General features: G+C 38.0%; 1 protein-coding gene across 3 annotated transcripts; it reads left to right on the forward strand.

Moving 5' to 3' along the window:
* LOC131257982 (probable lipid-A-disaccharide synthase, mitochondrial) lies at positions 1 to 24,948 on the forward strand. Of its 3 annotated transcripts, XM_058258987.1 has the most exons (9): positions 350 to 480; positions 2,192 to 2,393; positions 2,801 to 2,900; positions 2,998 to 3,103; positions 3,572 to 3,795; positions 7,700 to 7,778; positions 22,324 to 22,562; positions 23,074 to 23,300; positions 24,644 to 24,948. In XM_058258987.1, the coding sequence occupies exons 3-9, from the start codon at positions 2,808 to 2,810 to the stop codon at positions 24,882 to 24,884; spliced, it is 1,209 nt and encodes a 402-aa protein (XP_058114970.1). In that variant the 5' UTR covers positions 350 to 480; positions 2,192 to 2,393; positions 2,801 to 2,807; the 3' UTR covers positions 24,885 to 24,948. The 3 variants fall into 3 exon arrangements, with proteins under 3 accessions (XP_058114968.1, XP_058114969.1, XP_058114970.1); XM_058258985.1 differs by lacking the exon at positions 2,192 to 2,393 and having other exon boundaries at positions 1 to 480; XM_058258986.1 differs by lacking the exon at positions 2,192 to 2,393 and having other exon boundaries at positions 349 to 480; positions 2,774 to 2,900.
* The last annotated feature ends 701 nt before the right edge of the window (positions 24,949 to 25,649 follow it).

The following is a 25,649-nucleotide window of genomic DNA, read 5'->3' on the forward strand; positions in this document are numbered from 1 at the left end:
CTTTTCTGCACTTGAGCTTTGGAAATGTTACAATTTCAGGTTTATGCCCTAAAATGAGTTGGTAAGGACGGACGGACGGCGTGGATTAAAAAACATACATCACACGGTGGGCCCCACAGAGAACGGTATTCAGTCCCCGCATTCTATCAAAATTCAAAACCCCTCAATAAAATACCCACACGAAGAGAGACGACAGAGGCAAGAAAACGAGTATTTAGTGTTTGCTGAAATGCTGAGGAAAGGAATGCTGCGTGACAAGAAGATCTTCTTCTTGAAGAGGATTTTGGCTGGGAGATCATGTTCGTCATCATCATTATCATGGACTGATGGTGGGAGTGTGGTAGACATGGCTTCCAAAGATGGAGAGCTGAGGGTTTTCATGGTGGCTGGAGAGGTTTCTGGAGACGTCATTGCTTCCCGTCTCATCTCCTCTCTCAAGCGTCTTTCTCCTTTCCCCATCCGATTCTCCGGCGTCGGAGGGTAACATACATACATACATGGGCTAGGGCCCTATGCTAGTCAAGCACCATTTTAAGATGGTGGTGATTCTTCCACCATACACATGTTATAGTTGTACCATAATCCTGACCGTCTAAACCAATGACCCAATTGTCGATGGAGTGGAACCTGGAATTTATGATGAACAGATGATAGTTATCTTCTGATTTTGCACTTGTAATTTGGCCCACTTGCTATTCTACTTTTAACCATCCATTCAGTAGATAGGAATTGGAAGGTTGGGATCGATTGTCAAATGAGATTCTCAGGATATGTTCCATCCATAGTGGGCCCCACAAATTGGATGGCCTGGATATGTTCCATCCATAGTCGCCACCATTTTCAAAATGGTGGTGGACCATTGTAAGAGCACCCTACATACACATACATATACATACAAACACAACACGCATTTGTGTTACTTAGCTCATGTACACATCACTGCTACATGTGCCTGCATGGCACATGGGCATGAAATCCAATCCATCCATTAGAGGCGTCCTGCTACGTAGATGCCCGGCTCAATAATCAGGTCAGTCCACGATTCAGGTGGGCTATAGTTCACAAAACAAACGTATGGCCAAGAAAACTTGGCTAGAATTCTCTAATCCATCCACCTTTTTTTAACATCATGGCTCATCCGATGACTGGATCAGCTTGATTCTTGGGCTTGAATGTCTACATGATCAATCCATGTGATGGACAGCTAGGACATTGCACCTATTTTTTCTGCTGACATATGAGGTGACATGTAGATGGTCTGCATTGTACACCTGTTCTAGGCCTAGTAAAGCTCCTCTTTTTTTTTTTCACAAGCTTGACTACGAAATATCAAAATGTAGAAGAAAAGGAAAAATGTATTGGGAATGTATTGCCATCAGTTCATCAAGTGACTGTGTAAGAAACACATGTATCGAAAAGTGTTGTCTCCATTGGTTTATGTCATCCATATAGGAAAATCAAGGTTAGAAATGTCGGATGGTATTATATTTGAAGCAATGTTGTCAGATGGCGTAAGCGATCCCATGTGACCTAAGGGGGCTGTGTGCATATGCAATCGCACAGCCTCCAAAACTTATTTTATTTTGAAAAAATAAAGGAAAATGGAAGAATATAAAAATTATAAAAATATGTAAAAATACTGCAAGTATAGGAATTTTTTTAGAATAATTTTATTACCAATTTCATTAAAATTTTGTTACATTTATTATATCTATTAGACTATTAGACTATAACAAGTCGAAAAAATAAGTACTCAAATGAATGCAACACTTCTCGAAGTTGGACTTCTCCCATCCCATCTTGAAGCTTGTGTTTTGATACATGTGGACCTTCTAGGTGGGGTGAGGTGGTGCAAGCAGAGGAAGCCCAAGGGATGGCTTTCGAATCTTCTTTGGCAAAATTTCCAGGCCTTTGTAGGTTAAAGGAGACTCAAGTAATGCAATCTCTTAATTGCTTTTCTATTCTAGGCTCAAGCATAGCATTTCTAACATGTATTGCTTTCCTATTCTAGAACAACATTTCAAGCACACTGTGTATATAGCTTTCCTAACCTTGCATAACCTTATGAATTGGATGCATTTGATATGGAGAGAACTTATCTTTGGTTGGTGGAATTCTTATATTTTGGTCATCACACATCTGAATTTTAAGAAGAGGACCATTCACCTACAATAGCTGGATGCGATTTCAGATGGATTGGGTGCACAGATGCCAACTTGTCATGTGTCTATGACGTAGGATCCACCATGAAGATTGCCTGGCACAAATATGAGGTGGACTACACTGTACAAAGATAATGGATGGTTTAAATCAGACCTGCCAATGGTCTGATCTAGCATACATGGATGGTCTGCCGTCTGCATGATGCATTTGATGGCCTGATTTTATTCCTGGTGATCTTCATGCTAGGACTTTGCTTCTTCACAGCTTGGATGTTATAAACTCCTGAGATGTCCACTTACTGAACGTGAATGTTGCATGCAGTGAGTTGTACGCGGACATTTTTTCTTTTAAAAACCAATTAAAATAAGTCTTTTTAGCATTGAAATATTGTGGCTTATTTCCAGGAGATTTTATTGTATTATGAATTACTATCCATTGTTGCAGCATGGATATGCATAAGATACGATGTAATTGCTTTCTTTTCTTTACTGATACATGTGAAATTCCTGTTAAGTTTTATGGAGCAGTTTTCTTTGACAAAACCTCCATCTTTACCAGTATAACCCCATATAAAGTATCAACGATATGTTCTCGTTTTCTTTTGTTCCAGACGTTGAAACTCTCTGTATGTGATCAGGGTTTTGATGAGCAAGGAGGGTTTGCAATCTCTATATCCCATGGAGGATATCTCAGTAATGGGCTTTTGGGAAGTGTTTCCACATATAAGAAAGATTCGGGTGAGGACCGTATGATATGATTGTCTCATGGGCATTCCTGTCAATGTCACTCGTCTAATCATATTCTTATATTAACATTGGAAATTGGAAGTGACAGATGAGGTTAAAAGAGACAATAGAAGCAGCTATCCTGTTTCGGCCTCATGTTGTAGTGACAATTGACTCGAAGGCATTCTCTTTCCGTTTCTTAAAGCAATTAAGGGGTAAGGCACAACCATTTTCATTGTAGCTTGATGCAGTACCGTACATTTTGTCCATTTGAAGTTGAGGCTTATAGTTCAATGATACAGAGCATTGACATGATGATGCCTTTAAATCTCCCAGATTGAAAGATCCTAAAGGTTTGATCATTGTTATACGAATAGACAGCTGAAGATAATACAGTGATGCTAAAAGAAAATAAATTATTGGATGGTTAGGAATTTCCGATCTGAAAGATTTTTAGGGCATCTTCCATCCAAAGTGGGGCCAATCAGACCAACGACATGGATCACCAAACCATGGACCCTATGCATACATAACCTGTTCTTCACAATTCACAACTGTTCACATTCTAATGCATCAAGATGCCATAGTTCTTGTTCCAAGTTATCATGTGTAGGCTATAAGGTCTCCACAGAACAAAAAAAAGTAGATCCCAAAAATGTAAACTAGTGAATGGTTTTTTGCAGATAGATGTATTGAACAAGGACTAGCTAGTCCTGTACAAACCCATTATGTTGCACCATCATTTTGGGCATGGAAAGGAGGTGAGACCCGGCTCCCACGATTATCTGGGTATGTTGACCATCTATTATGTATCCTTCCATTTGAGGAGGAAGTTTGCCGGTCAAATGGGTTAGCTGCAACTTTTGTTGGTCATCCCACATTGGAAGATGCTCTAACCTTGAATTCGGTATGATCTCCTTAATTCTTTCAAATAAATATCAATTCTTCCTTGAAGCATTTATGTGAAGGGTCATGATCTAGTGCAAATGTTTTCACTATAATTGTAGTGCAAACAAGTTGTGTTGGTCCCACAGGTGACATGTTCATGACATCCACTCTAACCATTATGCACGCCATCCCTCATTTGGACATGGTCCAAAAAATCAGGCCAATCCATGATGATTAGAGTGGCTGTCATCAACACTTCATGGTGTGGCCCATAGGGGTCGTTTGTACCACAATTGCGGCATAAATGTTTGCACTTGATCATTTTCCTTATGTGAAAGATTGGATGTGTCTGCTTACGTATTACATATATGAAGTTCTATCAATGTTTGTTGAATATGAAATACTGCAATAATTAGAATGTGAGGCCAATGATTGATAATTGATATAGCTAGGAATAGTTATTTCTTGTCAATTTTGGGTATTTCCAAGGCAATTTAATAATCGTTGCTAAAGTTTGAAGAATGGCCTTCAACAAACTACTTAGGATAGTTCAAGGGTCCGTTTGGACACACTTCCTCAAAAGCGAGTTTCTGGAAAAGGTCTCAAGCTTGCCTTTTGCTGTCAATTTGGACAAAGCCAATCGGATTGGTTTTTGCCAAGTGGAGGTTGTAGCGCCCATTTTGTTGAGTGAGCGATGAGACGGGTGTTTGCAAAGTGCATCCAAATGCATGACGTGAACTGCCATTTGGATGAAAACGCATTTAGACCTCAAATGCCCCTTCTGAGACATAGGACAGAAACTTTATCACTACAAGATTCCAGATTTATGCAAAGGATCATAGTATCCTTCAGCTTCATGAACTGACGCAATCTATATTACCCGGTTTACAGGAATGAAGTGTCGAGTACAACATGGGTACTGATACTACACTTTCCATCTGAGTTCGCCACTTGGTTCGGTTTAGCTTTTTAGGTAATATTTAATAGGTATTGGCATCTAGACTACCATCTAAGTTCACCCCTTGTAAATGGTTGTGACTCATCTATGTCTATGGCATGCATGTAGCATAGATGTAAAAGAATTTAGGGTGTCCAAATCGTGAGCTGGATGAAGGATAGTTCAAAGGTCGCACTGACTGGATGATCTTAATCATCTGACTTTGCCTGTTGAACTCAGGCCTGACCATTGTTCTGAGCATCAGCGATAATATCAATGATATCGCCAATATTATTGGTATCGTCAGCTTGGCAATACCAATAATACTGTTTGTATCAGAAATTCCAGGTATCAACGATATATCACAGATATATCACTGAGTATTGGCAATGTTTTCAACTGTGTAAATTCTAGGTGTTGCTTGTATCGCCAATGTAATGGTGATATGTCGATGATATTGACAATAAATTGATATCGCCAAAAATCTATACATAAAAAAATCATTTCAAAATTTTATGGGTGCGTGGTTGTATGATGAAATGCATGTTTGTATTTGTGTATATGTATTCATGAATGCATGGATCACGGATGTATGTATGCATGGATGGATAGATGAATGGATGGGTGGATGGATGGATGTATCCATGCATTTATGTGTATCTGTATGCATGCATGGATAGATGGATGGATCATGCATGTGTGTATATATGCATGTGTCACTGTATGCATGAATGCATGTATGCACAGATGGTTGGATGGATGAATGGTTAGGTGGATGGATCATTCATGTGTTTATATGTATGCATGTGCATGCATGGATGGATGGTATCTATTTATTAAAAAAAAAAATTCATTTCAAAATTTTTTATGGGTGCATGGTTGTATGATGAAATGCATGTTTATGTGTGTGTGTATATGTATGCATGGATCATGAATGGATGGATGAATGTATGTATATATGTGTATCTATATGCATGCATGCATGCATGGATGGATGGATCATGCATGTGTGTTTATGTGTATGTGTCTTCTATGTATGCATGCATGCATGCATGGATGGATGGATGGATGGATGATCATATGTATGTGTGTTTGTGTGTATGTATGTGCATGCGTGCATGGATGGATGGATGGATCCACCATTTTCTCCATGTTCCCCCAATGTTTCCCTGAGTCAACGATACATGCTTTTAGGACCCTATTAAAAGAAAGCTTGTTAATTCCTTAGTATGCAAATATGAGATTTTTTTGCCATTATTTGATTGTCAAATATGCAAATATGTGTATCTTATCATCTTCTGAAGTATTATTGAAAAATTCCATCATTTTCCCTATGCTTTCTCAATGTTTCTTTGAGTCAGCGTTATGTGTATTTAGCCCTCCCCTGTATGCATCTTTTTTACAATTATTTGATTTATAAATATACAAATGTGTATTTTAGCATTTCGTGAAGTTTCAATGAGAAATTCCAACAATTTTCCCGTGTTTCCCCAAAATTTCCCTCAGCGATACATTTCCGGCTATCAGCGATATCGATACATGTTTCCATATACCCAGCCAGCGATACATGGAACGATACCGATATTGGACCTGACCAATCCATTTGTAGCTCTTTATTTGATAGCTGCATTGGATGCTTAGGGCCGTTCAAATTGTGCAAGTTTCAGGCCTTTGTCATCTGCTATGGACCCTACATTTGGACGGTCTTTATAGACGTATATGCATACCATGTGTGTGGTCAAGGAGTCACTGCAATTTAGAAAATGGAGGTCCAAATTGTAGTATAAAAAGTTAATTGGTACCAGTGATACACAGATAAATGCAAGCAATGACATGAGGAAGGGAGTTAGAAAATTAATGAAAAGATATGAAATGTTCCAAATTAGTGCTGCCCTGGACCATGTCATTGAAGGCGTACACCTCAACCTTGGAGGCGCCTCTTGCGCTCAAGGTGCATTTCTTAGGTCCTAAGTCCCATCTACCTTGAGGGATATTTTTTTGCCCAAGGGAATGTTTGCTTGGCTTCAGGTCACTGCTCATATACTATTTGCTATTTTTCATCTTTAAAATCTAGATATTTTAAGTTCCCATAAACGAGATCTCTAAATTTTATTTCTATAAAAAAGGTTTATTCATTCGGTGCACCCTGCATTGGTTCTCCTTGTCGTGAGCTACCAAAAGAATTGAATACATGGCATAATGGTGCATGACCCTGTCAATTCAGTGGTTGGTCCCTACAATGGATAAGCTGCGGTAGGAAGTCTCAATGAATGGATAATCTTAACCATCTAACGATTGACCAAAACAAACGGACAGCAGAGAAGAATATCTGAAATTCTCTGCATTGAACAAGAAGGGTCTCCAATTGGATGGTTAAGATGACCAAGTCCATGGGATTTTCAAATAATGGTCCGTTCGTGGTTAGTCCACGCAACGGAAGGTCTAGTTGGTGGACAACTGCACCATGTTTTTTCCTTTTTTTGGTTGGGGGTCTCAACACAAGGCTCAGTGGTAGACAGAGCGCATTTCAACATTGAGGTCATGGGTTCGAGTGCCCATGTGGGGTGTGTTAAAAAAAAGAAAGAAAGCTGCACCATGTTTTTCAATTTGATTGCAGTGCACACAAACCTGTGCTGGTCAATCAGGTTAAGTCCTTAAATATAAGTACACATTCTAAGTTTTTCTATAGTATTGTACACGCACTTTTTAGGCTGCTTCATGACTTCATCTGAGAACTGTAGCTTCTGCCCTACCATTTTATATGACAACAACATGTATTATTTTATCATGGAAAATTACCAATCATGGAATTTCTCTTCTTGTTTGATCGATAAAGTGGAAGTCCTTTGATTCTGGCTAACATTGCTACATTGAAAATTCAACTAATTTTTCTATTTGATTCACGATTACATACTCTGTTCATTTCAACACGGAACTTTAGTGAAACCTTTTGAGATTCTAACACTTGGATGGAACCTAATACTAGGGAAAGGACCCACCATCAGAAAAATGGAAGGTGCAAGGGAATGGCCAACGCTTTCGAAATGAGCATGGGCTATCTTCTGGTAATACATATTGAATCTTGACTGGCTTTACTTGTCAACAACTTTTTCCTGTTTGAGTCTTTGTTTTCAGAGGGAGGAGCTTAGCAATGCTTTAGAGCATTGTTGTGGTATTGGATAAAGCATAATTTGCTACTATAAATAGAAACAGATGACTTTTACCATGGAACACTTTTCTGATTTCATGTTATCCAAAATGTGCAGATACAGTACACACACATGTATATGTATATACAGTACATACACATGTTAATGTATATGTGTTCGTGTGTGTGTTTGTATTTATGTATGTATGTATGTATCTCTCTCCATAAATATGTGTGAGTGTGTGCATGCGCCCGTGTGTATCATGCAAAACTTTTCTGATCTCTCTCTCTCTCTCTCTCTCTCGCTCTTTATATGTGTGTGTGTGTGTGTGTGTGTGTGTGTGTGTGTGGTGTTCAAAATATTGGTATCGTGTTACGTATTTCATCCTTGGGATGTAGATATGTATCGGTTATCGTACGAGATATATCCTTTGTATCAGGTAATTTATCATACTTTTTGGGAAACATTGGGAAAATGGTTGAATTTTTCAATGAAACTTCATGGATTGTTAAAAAAGATCTTAATACACACTTTTAAATCATAACATCTCAAAAAAAAAAAGTGCACATAATATATTTCCTTTGTATAAGGTCCTAAGTTATGCTCTATCTGACTGAACTAATGCAACTATATTCAAATCGAATGTTTAACATTTAGAGTGTATGTGATGATCATTTCATCAAACATGCCTAAATATTTCGAAATTAGTCTCAATTAACAGCTGGTTGAAGGAAAATTTCGAAGAAAAACATTAAATTTTAATTAAAAAATGATTTGTATTTTCTGAAAATTGACAAGGACTTAAAAAAATCAGTAGATTAGCCCTCATACATGGTAACATGCATGATTTCATGTTTGGAGTGCAACATTGCAAGCTCCTAAATATTGATTTTTTTCCAAAATTTTCCAAATCAGACCACCTACACTCAAATTTCGAAATTAGAGTGTATGTGATGATCATTTCATCAAATACTCCTAAATACTTAGAAATTAGTCTCAATTGAACTTTGGTAGAAGGAAAATTTTGAAAAAAAACATAAACAACATGAAGAATCAATGGATATTGAAATCAAAGTTCCAAGTTTCAACTTCATGATTTTCCATGCAAAACATGAAGAACCAATAGATTTGTTTTGACACTAATTTAACATAATTTCAACCAAAAAAAGGGTTCGAAATTTGAAAATGCTTACCGGATTGAACATGTGGGATATATCCGCACTACCTGTGCATTTTGTATCACACATGTGGGATATAAGATATATTGTGGGATATATCGGCTAATATCGTCGATATTTAAAACAATGTATGTATGTGGACCACCTGTTTATCCATTTGCCTTTTTCGCCGCTGACATTTGCTGGAGTGTCTTGCATCTGTCGGGAGTAGCTTGGGCTATGCCAAGATCTATGGAAGCCCTTCTTTGCAATTGGCACGGGGAATTGGGAGGTCCGATCGGTAAAAGAAAATGGTGGATTATTCTTCTTGCGGTGCTGTGGGTTCTACGGGCTGCAAGGAACAACCGTTGCTTTAGGAACATTACTGTTTTGCAGGCGGGGGTTTTCTCGAGGGTCCTTGTTTTCTTTTGAGATTGGGCCCCTTAATTTATGTTTCTTCAAGGGTGTAGGGTTTGGGGCTGGGCTGCCTGGGTCAGGCTTTATATTTTATTTCTTTATATTTTTCCTTTTCTTTTTTTTTTTTTGTTTTTTTCCTCTGTTGCTTGTAGTGGTTTTTCTGGGTTTCTTTAATAATATTCTTACCTTTCAACACACACGCGCGCGCGCGCCTTTCCTCATTTTCAATCACTTTCTGAACTTTCTTTCTCATCCTGCCATGTTTTCTTCCAATGTCATCACTTACAATTTGTTTCCTTGCTAGTTAATCTCATACCACCATGCTTCCTTCGTTTTTAGTCACTTTTTAATTTCCTTTTCATCCCGCATTTGAATGCATTACTGTGCTTCATCTGAATTGCAATCAATAGTACAAGTGGAAATTACCAAGTTCTGATTGCCTGCCTTGGTCTAGGCTTGAAATCACAACTAAGTTACTTTTGATGCTCGACTTGAGAAACATGACTGCACATAGTGCTTCATCCAACATTGTTAATGCTAGGAAACATAATTAATTTATGTCATTTCCTCGTCATTAAACTGACTATTCACACTGCAATTTACTTGTGCATCCAAATGCAGACCGATATTTGATCTGAAATGGTGATACCAAACTGCCAATGATTGTTGTGTATGCCTGTGTGAAGCTGGCTTAAACTATGTCCATCATCAGTTTTAAGGGGTTAGAATTTGTTTTTTGCTTCTTTTTTTTTTTTATTGTTTCTTTCTTTTGTTTCTTTTGTTTTGTTTTTTTTTGTTTTTTGTTTTTTATTTTTTGTTTTTTATTTTTTTTTTCGGCCTTGGCCTTTCTTTTTTTTTTTTTTTTCAATAAAATTTATTATTGTTTTTTTTGTTGTTTATTTTATTTTTAATTTTTTCCTGTTTCCTGGTCAAATGAGTATCTTGGTCACATTGGATTACATAAAAATACAATTTTTTTTTGAGTATTCTGAAATCCAGAACTAAAGATTTTCATACATCAAAAGATTTATGGTTAAAATTATTTACAAATACATCCTTTTCTACCATCTATTTTCTGATATTTTCTCAAGGAGAAAATGCTACAGAGTGATTTCTCATTTTTGTCATTCCTGATATAATTTCCTAGACTAAGGGCCTGTTTGTTAACTCTGAAAAATAATAGGGATTTTGCGTCGTATAGACCCAATGTACTACCCACCTTTTTTCATTCAACCCGTAAAAAAACCTAAATCACCAAAGTAGACCTCTATTCGTACGGACGAACCTAGGAAGACGAAAATACCCCTGCTTTTTCTAGCTGCTTTACCCTAACAGGCAGGGGTATTTTCATCAAAAAACCTATATCTGTACCCTAACAATCCACTTCGATGAGATAAGTTTTCGGGTGGTGAAAAAAAGAGAGGCATAGTACGGACTCGTCTACAGTGCTAATTTTTTCAAAATACTACTTAATGCGGAATTAAGAAAATGCTCCGTATTAAGAGTTGTTTGTTAACGCCTAAATCGAAAAGCGCTAAGTGATTTTCCGCGATATATCATTGAATTTTTTCTGTGATAGGAGTCGGGCTTAATGCTGAATGCAGAATGCGCTCCATGAATTTTTCTATTAAAAAAATTTTTGCTTTCAAAATTACCCCATTACTATTGAAATTTTTTCTCTTTTAAATTGTTTGCGTAATAGAAAACTAACTTTTAACATGTGAAACTTATTTATGCCCCACAATGATTTATGTGCTTGATCCACACCGTCCATCAACTTTTTCAGATCTTTCTAGAGCATGAGCCGAGAAATGAGGTACATGCAAGGTATCCCGTATCGATATCGGTTGGCATAACGGTGCCCTCCGATATCGATACGGATACAGGGGTGTAACGGCCCGTAACGGTGTTTTTTTTTTTTTTTTTTGGCAAAAAAAATATGGATTAAATCCAGAATATTGTAAGCATTCCAAATATGCATTCATTTATAAATTGGAACATGTTTATGGTGGTGTAACAGTCCACTCTTTAGTGAGAAGTTGTTTCGGACTGTCTGATGAATTTATGAACCAGACAGCCTAGATTTGACTGTAAAACTCATATATTTACTTTTCTAACTATCTACTATCAATGATAGATATATTAGAATGAATGTAATATGAAAATATTTTACATGTGTAGGTGTTTGTAATTATTTTTCATAATTTATTTTGTATTAAGTTATTAACAATTTAACATACCTGTGACTGTGACTGTGATTCCTGTCCTGTGACTTGTCATCCTCAACTCAAGAATATATATTTTTTTTAAAAAAATTAGTAGTGTCTGATATACTCCCCTGCAACTTAATTAAGGATTACTTGATTGGTTGTCAGGGGAGCTATTTTAAATACAAGTTCGGCAGTGTCAACTATGTGCTTGGCTGGTTGCAATAATGCTGCTATTAGCTGTCTGCTGCAAATACTTACCTTAATACAAATATATACTTGCAATCACAAGTCACCACCAAAATGAAACTCTGTTTTTTTTTTTTGTGGTTGCTTGACCTCCACATCATCGTCATCGTCATCGTCAGCATCAGGCTGAGGCTGTCCAATAGGTGGAGGTGCTGCATATCCATAATATCTAGTGCCAGAAGGAAATACTAGATCAACGAAACCAGAGGATGACTGATCCTGACTAGGCAACGACTCCGACCCTGAGTAAGGATATCCACCAGTGCCCGTCGAATAGCCATACTGGTGCCCGTACTTAGGCTGTTGAGAATCTTGAGATTGAAAGTGCGTCTGCTGTGATGAGTAACTTGGATTTGGATTTGGATATCTATAATCATATGGATATGGATCGAGAGGACTACTCCAACATGAATGTGATGGAATAGGCTCAGTATAACTATAATCATAATCCAATTGGCCATAAGAATATCCATCATAATAACCAGGACCATGAGCCTGCTAATGTTCTGGACCTCTCGGACCCAGTGCACTACTAGACCTACCCTCCTCCTGCTAGCTGTATTGTGACTCGGTACACTTATAAGTCCGACCTCGTGTACTACCTTGTGGATGTTCATCGGCATTGCGATCTGTAGACGGCTGTATGGTTTGCTGAGCAACACCAGAAGTGCCAGCACCAGGGGCAGGGGGGTCATTATCACCATCATCCGACACGGTCACACTACCACTGCTCGTACTCTTTTGTTAATCTTGAGCCGTGCTTGGCATAAAAGCTGCCCTTCTTATTATGCTGTGCGTATTACTGGGTCATCAATTTCTAATTCTTCACTATCTGCTTCAATTTGCTTTTCCCTTGTTTCCAACCAAGGTCGAAGGGGGTCATCTTCGTCATAAATATTGTCCAAGTTTATTGGACAGTAGTCTGTGCCATCGGCGGCTGTAATGCTCTTATGGTGTCATCGCTTTCTTAGCTTTATATTGTAGTGCATGAAGACAAGTCTATCCTACGTCCTAGTCTGCAATCTATTCCTATTCTTTGAATGAATAAGTGCAAAATAACTCCAATTCCTTTCACAGCTAGAAGAAGAAGTTGTCTGACTCAAAACTTTTACTGCAATTTTTTGGAGAGCCTTCGTATTCTCTCCGAAATTAATCCACCATTCGGCTGGTTGAAACTTAGATACTGCATGCTGTCAAGAGCATCTCCAAAGCTACTCAGGCGATTTCCAAATGTATCTAATTCATTCAACGCCTTTATTTGCATATCTTAACGGCCGTTATGGGCCATAACGGCCGTTACAGACTCGTAACGGCTGTTACGGGCCTTGAAAAATAGAAAAAAAAAGGAAAAAAAAAAACTTACCTTTTCTTCTTCTTCTTCTTCGGGCAGCTGTGGTTGCGGCCGCGGTAGCCTGCTTCTTCTTCTTCCTCTCTCTCTCTCTCTCTCTCTCTCTCTTCTTTCCCTCTTTTTTCTTTTTGGTTTCCCTCTCTCCCTTCTTTTTTTTTTTTTTTTAATTCGCAGGTGTACCACACACCAGCTAGCTATTGGAGGTATGTGTCATGCTAAGACGAGTGCTGACACTCCTCGAGCTTCGAGTTGTACGAACGGTTCAAAGGAGATCAAAGTTACGTGGGCTCCACAGTGATGTATTTATTATATCTACACCGTTCATCTATTTTCAGAGATCATTTTAGAGCACTACCAAAAAAATGAATTATATCCAAAGATCATCTGGACCACCAAAAATAGCAGCGGAGATAACTATTTTCACCATTAAACAATTCATAGGGCCCACTGTAACGTTTATTTTCCATCCAATCTGTTCAAGCCTTAAGACGAGCTCGTCAAATGAATGGACGGTTTAGATATAACACATACCTCGTGATCAGACCCGAGTGGGCCCCATGATGTATATATTTTATCCACGTCGTCCCTCCATTTTGCCATGTCATTTTAGGTCAGATCCAAAAAATTAGTAATATCCATATCCAAATCTTAGGTGGACCACACCATATGACGACACCATATGAAATAGTGGTTATAGAATGCTCACCGTTAAAAATTTCTTAGGGTCCAGTGTAATGTTTATTTCCAATCTAACATATTAATTGGGTCACACTGACGTGGATGAAGGGAAAACACACATGTCAGCTTGATCTAAAACTTTTGTAGCCCCCAATAAGTTTTTAATGGTGAACGTTTAATTATTGTTGTTTCTTATGGTGCAGTCCACTTGAGCTTTGGATGTGCCTCATTTTTGGGCTCACGCCCTAAAATTATTTGGCAAAATGGATGGACGGTGTGGATATAACACATTTATCACGAGTGGGGCCCAAAAAACTTTGACACGTTGCTACACTTCACAATCCGAGTCCCGCCTAATTCGGGCCCTTAAAAAATTGTACACGAGACATATATTAACTTAAAATTTACCAATTAAATTATGGACTGCAATTGCTAACTCACAATGCCAAAATCAAATCGTTTGAATAGTTTTGATTGTTAATTTGTGGACTTTTATTTTTTAAAATAGGGCTTTTTGATTTTTTTCATGATTCACTATCCAATAAATGTCCACCAATTCATAAGTGGGATAATGGCAATAAATTGCATGAATTTGAGGCTAATTTGGGGCATAGATTGGTCCTCCAAGTCAGCCCCAAATCGGCAACGCCATGTAACTGAATTTAATTTTATTTTTTTAAAGAACTATTGGGAGAAATGATATCAAATTGTTAAGTATATAAATTAGATATTTAGAAAATTAAATATATGAATTTTGTAGTCAAATTCAGGTTACCTGGTTCAAAATTTAATCAGACAGTCCGATACAACTTCTCACCAAAGAGTGGATCGTTACACCACCATAAACATGTTCCAATTTATAAATGAATGCATATTCGGAATGCTTAGAATATTCTGGATTTAATCCATATTTTTTCATATTTTTTTTGCAAAAAAAAAATAATTGCACTGTTACGAGCCGTTACGCCTCCATATCGCCGTTACACCCCCGTATCCGTATCGGTATCGGAGGGCACTATTACGCCAACTGATACCGATACGGGATACCTTGCATGCTGTATAAGAGCATTTCCAAAGCTACCCAGGCGATTTCCAAATGTATGTAATTCAATTAACGCTTTTATTTACATATCTAAATCAAGCTCTAATCTCTTTATCACATTCTTTAGCCCGACACGAATTTCATCATCCGCAACAAATGATTGGGCATATCTGTACTTAGGATTTAGGTAGTAACCTACTGCATGGAGATCATGATGGAGTTGTCTTGTCCATTTCTTGTCGATCATCCTCCAATAAGACTCCCAGCTTCTACAATCACGTTGAATTGCCAACTTTGCTTTATCCATGGCATCGTATATGAAGCCCATGGTAGGTGCTTTGTCGGTTTCAACAAGACGGAGTACCTTCATTAGTGGCTCTATCACATTTAGGATCGACTTGACCCTCTTCCAATATTTATTGTCTCGTATGGTGTTCGCAACTTCAACCGGTATCCCTGATGTCTTCTGCCCATGTTTTGTGTTAAGCCAATTTCAGGAAGTGAACATCTCACTTAACTCTCCCCTATGCTGGTATAAACTCTCTAATGCTATAAAGTTTGTTGCGAATCTAGTTGCTGCAGGCCTCAACAACCCTCGTCCTTTCGTGAACTTCCTCATTATTGCGTCTACTTGATTATGGTTGTAAATAAACGTCATCACTTCTCCTGCCCTTTCGACCATTTCCTTAACATTCTTCTTCTTCCCAATATCTTCCAATATAAGATCAATACAATGGGCAGCACATAGTGACAAAAAAGACGTCGTCTCTTTTTCATTAACTTATGTCCTGCAAGCTTATATGATGTTTCATTATCTATCACAATCTGCACTATATTCTCCTTTCCAATCTCTTTCACAACTTTATCCATTAGTCCAGTAATATAATTAGAATCTTTTGTTACCTCTGAGGCATCAATTGACTTGTGGTATATAGTTCCTAAATGACAGTACACCATGAAGTTGATCATGCTGCGTCTGGTTGGGCCAGTTCAACCATCATACATGATCGTGCATCCTCTGGCCTGCCATACAGGTTTAAAGGTAGCCACGTATTCTTTCACATCCGCATACTCTGCATCTGTCCATTTCCCCCTAATTTCCTTAGCCATGAGAGTTTTAATTCCTTCACCTGCTTCTGCTGCTGCATCAATTACCACCTGCCAATATGGAGAATTGGCCGCGTTAGGAGGTATATTGGCATGTATAAATAACTTTGCTGCTGCCCTACCTAGTTTCTCAACGAAAGTTTTTCTCCACATTTGTTTTATCTTCTTTTGTTTAGTTGATTCTTTTTTAAACATGATTGGATTAATAGAGGGTCTCCTAGGCTCATTTACTTCTTCATCCAAATCTATAGGGGCATCACATGAAGATGTCTGTTGTTGGCTCCCTAACACACATCGTAACCCACTAAACCTACCCCCCTGCAGAAGCAGTTACACTCCCAGCTGCATTCCCACTCCCATTGCCCTCCTGTATCACGTATTGACCCACTCACGCCAAACATGCGGCGACGTTCTTCTTCTTCACGAGCTAGATGCAAGCTCTCTCTCCTAGCTACAGTTAATTCCCGATCTGAATCTTCGTCAGAATTAATAATATCTTCATCACGAACGCCCATATATTCAGGACCAAACACCTCCTGTCGAGCTGCATCCAAAATCTCATCTTTCTTCTTTTGTCTAGCAGCACGTTTACCCTTCGATTCATTCAGATTGGCTTGCATTAAAATCATTATCTCTTTCGGTACTATAGTTCATCCTTCAACTTGACCCTTTTGATGTGCCAAATGTTATTTGAGACGGGTAATTCTATCAGTTACTAGTCTATCACAATAGTTGCACTTTATTTGGTGCATAGTACCATCAACCCTATGACAATGTTGCCATCCAATATCCTCATTTGTTGGCCAGACCTAGACATTTCCTCGTGCAGATCTAGATATAGATTAGATATAACCTATGTCTATGTGAGATTGTGAGTCTACTCGCTATTCTAAATTTATATACAGTTTTTAGAATCTAATTAATAAAGATGACTGTATGTTCTAAACCCTAAGAAGCTCCAAAACCTGTCCAATATATGAAAATATAAATATAAAGTTACTAATTTGAAAATAGAAAAAAATATAAAATTACAATAACAATCTGTAAAATGGACATTAATATGTTCTACTATGATTAACACATAATATTTTACTATTAAAACAACAAAACATTCAATAAAAAATGATTTTTTGAATTAAAAAAAAAAGGGCTGAAAATAGTGCGTAAATAGAAAAAAATATAAAATGACAACAACAATTTGTAAAATGGACATTAATATCTTCTATTATGATTAACACATCATATTCTACCATTAAAACAACAAAACATTGAATAAAAAATGATTTTTCGAATTAAAAAAAAAAGGTCGAAAATAGTGCGTAAATAGAAAAAAATTATAAAAAAATATAAAATGACAACAACAATCTATAAAATGCACATTAATATCTTCTACTATGATTAACACATCATATTTTACCATTAAAATAACAAAACATTGAATAAAAAATGATTTTTCAAATTAAAAAAAAGGGCCAAAAATAGTGCGTAAATAGAAAAAAATATAAAATGACAACAACAATCTGTAAAATGGACATTAACATGTTCTATTATAATTAACACATCATATTCTACTATTAAAACAACAAAACATTCAATAAAAAATGATTTTTCGAATTAAAAAAAAGGGCCGAAAATAGTGCGTAAATAGAAAAAAATTACTAAAAATATAAAATGACAACAACAATCTGTAAAATGCACAGTATTATCTTCTACTATGGTTAACACATCATATTCTACCATTAAAACAGTAAAACATTGAATAAAAAAAATGAATTTTCGAATTTAAAAAAAGGGCTGAAAATAGTGCGTAAATAGAAAAAATTATAAAAAAATATAAAATGACAATAACAATTTGTAAAATGGACATTAACATGTTCTACTATGATTAACACATCATATTCTGCCATTAAAACAACAAAACATTCAATAAAAAATGATTTTTCGAATTAAAAAAAAAGGGCCGAAAATAGTGTGTAAATAGAAAAAAATTATAAAAAAATATAAAATGACAACAACAATCTGTAAAATGGACATTATTATCTTCTATTATGATTAACACATCATATTTTACCATTCAAACACTAAAACATTGAATAAAAAATATAAATACATATTTTTGAGGAATTTTTGAAAAATGGCCCACGGAGCTTCGAATCAAAAAAATCCTTAATATAAGTTATTTTTATCTGTAATATCAAGCTAAGAGTGGTCGAAAATAGAAATAGAATGATTTAGGAAGAGTTTTGAAGAAAGAAATTTCAAAAAAAGTGAAAAAACAGACCTTAAAAAGCAAAAAAAAAAGGCCGTTTTTTTACCGTTACGCCCTGACTGTTATGGGGCAGCAACGGCCGTTATGCCCTCGTAATGGCCGTTACGGCTACAGAATCGAGGGTGCCCCATTACTGCCCCGTATCGCGTAACAGCCACTGCCGTTACCATAACCAATATGGGATACCTTGGGTACATGTAAAACTCAAGTGGGCCACACCATAAAAACCAATGGAAATTGACTAAAACTCAAGTCGACCATAAAAAACCTTTTGGGGGCCATAAAAGTTTTGGATCAATTTGTTTTTTCCCTTCATCTGGCTTGTATGACCTAATCAATAGATTGGATGTCAAATAAACAATACAGCGGGCCTTGGGAGAATTTTAATGGTGGATATCCAATCACTATTGTTTTCTTGTGGTGTGGTCCACCTGAGATTTATGTCCCTCTCATTTTTGGTGTGAAGCCCTAAAATGATTAGTAAAAATGGATGAACGGAATGGATGAAACACATACATCATGATGGGGCCCACAGAGCACCGACTATTAGCCACGGGGTTGGTGGTAGGGGGAGTAGATACCTTATGAACATATCCAAAGCTCAAATGGACCGCACCAAATAGCAACGGGGATAATGATTTTCACCGTTAAAAAATTCGTAGGGCCCACCGTAATGTTTGTTTTCCATACAATCTGTTCATAAGGTCACAAATACCTGGATGAAGAGGAAAAACAAATTTCATATTTATCCGAAACTTCTGTGACCCCCAAAAGGATTTCAATGGTAGACGTTCAATCCCCCACTGCTTTTTGCAGTGTGGTACACTTGATCTTTAGATCTTCCCTTATTTTTGGCTCAAGCCTTAAGATGAGCTCGAAAAATGGATGGATGGTTTGGATATAACACATACCTCATGATGTGACCCACATAACTTGCTGACGTCTAGCCAATCCGCTTCGATCGGACGCGGATTTCCCGCGAAGGACGCGGATTAGCTACTGACAGGTTGAATAGCGAGAATCGCTACTGAAGTGACGTCACCAAGTTATGTGGGACCCACCATGATGTATGTGTTGTATCCACACTGTCCATCCATTTGGTGATATAAATTTAGGGTATGAGCCAAATAATAGGTCAGATCCAAAGCTCGAGTGGACCCCACAACAGAAAATAACGGAGAGAGTGCCGTCCACCATTAAAAATTTCTAAGGGCCACAAAAGTTTTCAATCAAGCTGAAATTTGTGTTTTACCTTCTTTTATATCTGTCTTAACTTATGAACACATTGGATCTCAAATAAACATCATTGTAGACCTTAGGAAGGTTTCAATGGTGGGCGTCACTCTTCCCACTGTTTTCTGTGGTGGGGTCCACTCCAGATTTGGATCTGACTCATTCTTTGTCTCATGCCCTAAAGTGATATCTCCAAATGGATGGATGGTGTGAATACAACACATACATCATGGTGGGTCCCACAGAACTTGGTGATGTCACTTCAGTAGCGAGTCTCGCTACTCAACCTGTCAGTATCTAATCTGCCTCCTCCTGTGAAAGCCTTCCGCAGGAACTTCCTGCGAAAGATTCTGTGGGGCCCATTGCGATGTTTGTGAGAAAGCCTGTCCGTCCATCCGTTTTTCGAGCTCATTTTAGGACGTGCGACCAAAAATAAGATGTATCCAAAACTTAAATGGGCCACACGATAGGAAATAGTGGGGATTTTGTGACCATCATTGAAACATTTATATGGCCACAAAAGTTTTGTATCGGTTTAAGTTCACGGTGTTTTCACTTCATCTTAGTCAAAATGACCTTATAAACAATTTGGATGGAATATAAACATCAAGGTGGAGTCTAGGAAGGTTTTAACGGTAGGCATTCCTTTCCCCACTGTTTCATCTTGTATGGTCTACTTGAGTTTTGGATACTCCTTATTTTGGTCGAATGTCATAAAATGAGCTCGAAAAATGGATGGACGTGTTGGATTTCTCACAAACATCACAGTGGGCCCCACCCAAAATCCTTGTGTTGGAACTTCATGTGAAAGGCTTTCGTTAGGAAATCTGCATTCGTCCATATGCCGGATTTACCGCTAAAGCCTCTTGCAGAATTCCCTGTGCTGGAAATGTAGGTGGGGCCCACCTTCATGTTTGTGAGAAATCCACCCTACCCATTGGTTTTGTGAGTTTATTTTAGGACATGGGACCGAAACTGAGGTGGATCCAATAATCAAGTGGGCCCAAAACGTGAGGATTGAACGTCCTGATTTGAAATATTTGTGGGGCAATAATCAACATAAGGAATTTATCTGTTTTTAATGAATAATGATATTTTATCTGTTTTTTATGAATAATGATTTTTTAATTTTGTCTTAAGTACTTTAGTTTATTTGAATTAAATAGAATAATTTTATTTTCATTTAATAAAAAATAATTTCTTTATAATGTAAAACATTTCCAAACAGGAGATAGGGGCAAATGCGTCAAATTAACGTATTTCAGATGTTTGTTAACAAACAGGTTGTTTCAAATTCAGTACTTAATTTTCAACTTCAGCCATAATTACCAAACAAGTTTTTTGACTTCAGATTTCAGATTCAGGCTTTAGACTTCAGATTTAACAAACGGGGCCTAAGAATTATTTTAGGGGGTAGATTCCTGTGATAATTTAGCACCATGTAGAAAATGGTGGTGGCTCTTCAACCGTACACATGGCACAGTTCTACTGCAGACCAGACAGTCTGAGACTCCAAATCACTGACCCAGTTGTGGATAGGCATAAACCAAAAATTAAACTGAGAAGATGATACTAGCCGTCTAATTTTCCTTTCAAATTTGGACCACTTACTGTTTTACTTTTATCCATATTATAGGGATCAATTGGATGGTTACCGTTGCTTTATCAGGCAGATTTTAGACATACGCTCCATCCACAATTTGGATGGTTGGGGTAGCTGTACATGAGTGCTCCATGCGACGAAGGATGAGTCACCACCATTTGCAATGTGGTGGTGAACTATCATAGGAATCTAGTCCAATTTTAGGTTTATTCATGTTTATTGCTTCAGGTGATACACCTTTCAGATGCTTGAACATGGTCCAGTGTGTGAAGCCAGATATGTCAGTGAATAAGGTGAAACTCGATTAGCTGCTGATTTCTTTTGATGCTTATGCTTTGCAGAAAGTGATTTTGTGGATAGAAATTACTTGGATATGAACCTCTCTGCCAATTCATGTTGAGAACTGATCACCTAGAACTGGTCAGCGGTTATGACCTGTTGCTTTTTGCCTTCTGAAATTTCCATTTCCACCATTTCCTCTGAAAATATTGGACATTTTCAAGGGAAAAATGCTTGTAAAAATTTCTTGTTAATATTTGTAGGTAACATATGATAACAATAGCTTCTATTTGCATTTTGCAGGACAATCCGAAATTTCCTCCATCGTCTTTTGATGAGGATTTATTAGGGTCCTGTGCTGCAACAATCATACTGTTTGTTGCCGCCCAGGATCCTGTACAGGTGTGACCCATCTTCAGGTTGTCCAGGCTATCAATCTGATTGCGCTACTGGGGTGCCCCAAAAATCTCCCGGATTGGAAGATTCCAGCCGTTCGATGTTAGCTTATTTCCCATGAATGTTTAATGTTGTTGTTGTTGTTTGGCCAGTGATTCAAGCATTGGAAGCTTAGAATTTTCCTGTCTGTGGGATTTTTGGGGGCACCGGTCAACCCCCTCCCCCAACACAGCCACTAGCTGGATCACGGAAACATGGGCCTTGTATGTACAGAATCTTTGATGGTAGAAAACTGTATGTTTTATGCATGATAGGACCCTATAATTCCTTTATTCTGATTATACTGTTGTCTGTGCAGTCATACTTCCTGAAGTTTTCTATTTCTGAGATGATTGGCTTGTTTATGGAGCTGTGGTCAATTTCGTTTGCTATTAAATCTTCCATTCTCCTTACACTTTATGGTTTATGTTTGACAGGTGCTACGGTCATCACCTTACTTCCAGGAAGCAGATTACAAGAAGTCAAACTCATGCTTCCCACTTTCTTAAATACTGTGAAACTACTGAAAGACCCTTTTCCGAAAGTAACGACAGTCATCCCTGTGGCACCCAACCAGCATGTGGAGAGCTACATTGACAGAACTATTCAGACATGGGACATTCCCACCATCTTGATTTCTGGGCGGTTGCAAGACCTTAAATTTGATGCATTTAATGTACGTATGTGGTAGATGCCAGTTCTCTTTAGGATTTAAAGGATCATAGTCGTCGAGAAAGATCTTTAGATTTTCATGGCCCATAGCCTCTTTTGCAGGAGCTGGTGGTGGAGTTGGATTTAGGTTGGGTGGACATGGTGCAGTAGGCTTGTTTTCTAATCGGACCTGAAATTCAGGCCCAGGCCAAGCTCATTTATCAATTTGGTTGGGCTAACCTGTGACAGTTATAAATGTGCCAGATCCTGGGCCCAGCCAACATATTTTATTGGGTCTGAAACTAAGGCCCTGGGCTGAATACATGGCCTAAAAATCAGACCCAAGACTGGAACATGGCTGGTTCAGCTTAGAAGCATGACAGACGGCCTGGCCTATCTATGGCAGGTTGGGTGAAGAAGACTAAAGTCCCAAGTGTTATATCAATCTCTTAGAAGCTGCATCTGTGACATATGTTGTTTCAGTCCTTGAGACATTATCGTCCAGCATTTAGCCATTACTTTTGGATTTTGTGCAGGCAAGCAGAGCTGCATTGACTACTTCAGGGACGGCTATAATGGAATTGCAACTTGCACGGCTACCTTGTGTTGTTGCATACCGAGCTCATGTCCTAACCGAATGGTTGATTCGATATCAGACGAAGTTACGATACATGGCCCTTCCCAATATCCTTTTGGATTCAGCTATTATCCCAGAAGCTCTTTTCCGGGCATGCACGCCTAAGAACCTGGCCTCATTCCTCAGGTTAGATTCTCATCCAATCTGTAGTTTTCTTTTCACCATTGAATGAAAATAATTTGATTAAAATGAACGGGCAAGTTACATTAATTATACATGATTTCCCAGAGTGCATTCAAGAATCCATTGTCCATTCCTTACGGGACATTGTGATAACACGATGCATCAAGATACACCTTGGGATCAATAGTATACTATCTTGAGACATCAGATTCGTTGAGGTCATTCCGGCTCATGAGGCAATTGAACTCCATGCAAGCATTAATGGTCAGGTCTTTTTGTTAGAGGTGATGGAACTTGTGATAGTGTTCCTACTCATAATTTGAAGGCCGGATATTTTGTCCCATCACTTCATCTTGCTTCTAACTCTCCTTATGTCTAATCCGCCTGCGGATCTTCTGGAATTGGCTCCACCCAACTTTAACTTCTATACATTACATGTGAGTTAAGATCCTCTAGTTGATAGTCTATTCTACCGATGATCAAATGGAACACTATCGATATTACTGTGGTCGGATTCCATGATGCTGTCACCTTCTTGTGCACAAAGAGACTCCTTGATGTTGTGTAGGCGTGTCAAATTCTCCAAGCTCCTCAAAGGTTTTCGACAGTTTTCCTCTCAGTTGATCCTATCCTCTAAATACTTCCTCCAAAATGGGGTTTTCCCCCATTGTTAGCTATCAATAACAAACCCTAGACAAGCCACAAATGAACTCTCTCATACCAATTTGATTAGAATGGATTGGTACGAAGAAAAGAAAACAAAATAAGATTTGCTCCACAAATTTAAAGAAATTGATTAATAGGGTTCTTTCCCACTTCAAGAGATCTCGTCCCTAAAATAACTACTTTTCTTTATTAAGTATACCAATTACCAAGCCACTTGTCATCTACAAAACCAAGTATACATGTTAAAGAACCCTAAGTCCCTAACCCAACTTAATCTCAATCACCGAACTCAAATAGCTCTCAGAAAATGCTAGTGCTACTGCAGCTCACTACTATTTATGTAAAGGTCATTGAAAACTACTAAAACCCTAAAATTTAAAAAAGCAACCCTTTTGTGGACTTAAAACACATGGGGCCTACCTAATGGGACGTGGGACCAATAATTTAGATCAAGACCATCCACATCTTCATTGCACATTTTCCATGATCATGCCCACCTGCATTAACATTCATAAAGAATCAATATCTAAATCATCCAGGCTATCTTCTCATTAAGGAGATCCCAATTCCCAACCAACAGAGAGGAGATCTCAAAGTTTTATAATATTAGTTACCAATCTTACTGATTAAGTGCATCTTAATACATGAGAATAATTTGTTTGTGCTTCGTCTCATTGCAGCCAGGTAATTCATGACGGACATCTCCGTGAACAGCAGATCGTCACTGCTGAAAAAATGTTTGAGCTGCTCTCTCCTTCCGAAAGAAGCATTTGCGATTTGGCCGCTAAGGAAGTGGGATTGCCATTTACTGATTCCAGCCCGAGCATGATTGCAGCTTCCACCATACTGTACTCAGCAAAAAGGAAATGTCAAACCACACGTAAGGGCCCGTTTGTTTCGCCAATTTCCCCGATAATGTAACGTAAAGAGGTCATTATTGCTATTTACTTTACCTGTCTCCTGCTGTCAGAGGAATTTAGACTTCTGATGTTGGTGTTTTCTTAGACAATGATGGTCCTTGTTAGAAGCCATGAGTGGATCAGGTGTGGCCCTGGCCTCACCCAAGATGGTGCGGCCCTTACAGTGGGGCCCACATTGGTGTATGTATATGCACCATGCCATCCATCCCTTTGTCAGATCATTTTAGGGCATGAGCTGAAAAATGAATCTCAGATGGGCCATACCATAGGAAAAAGTGGTGATTGAACACCACACCATGAAAAACTTCCTAGGGTCTACTGTATTGTTTCCATAATGTTTATTTGCCATCCAACCTGTTGATAAGGTCACACAAACCTGTATGAAGGGCAAAAAACAAATATAATCTCAATCAATAACTTTCTTCCAATCTACAACTTTTGAATGCTCGGATTCAAACCAAAAGGTGTGGTCCACTGAGAAATGTAACTAGAGTCAGCGGGTCGCATGTAGGGAGGGATTTGATTCAGAGATTATGTATTGGGTGGTCATGAGGATTACTGTTTTGTTTCAGATATTTTATTAATATAAATAAGAAAGAGGAGTGGGAAAAACAACAACCCTTACCCTAATTATGTTTTGTTTAGAGCTTTTCCTACTCCTTATATTAATAAAATATCAAAAATAAAACAGTAGTCCTCAGGACCACCTAGTACATAATATTCTCACTCTAACAGTTCGGTTCTCTGGACCACACTGCTTTTAAAA

The sequence above is a fragment of the Magnolia sinica genome, chromosome 10 (assembly GCF_029962835.1).
Source record: "Magnolia sinica isolate HGM2019 chromosome 10, MsV1, whole genome shotgun sequence".
Lineage (NCBI taxonomy): Eukaryota > Viridiplantae > Streptophyta > Magnoliopsida > Magnoliales > Magnoliaceae > Magnolia > Magnolia sinica.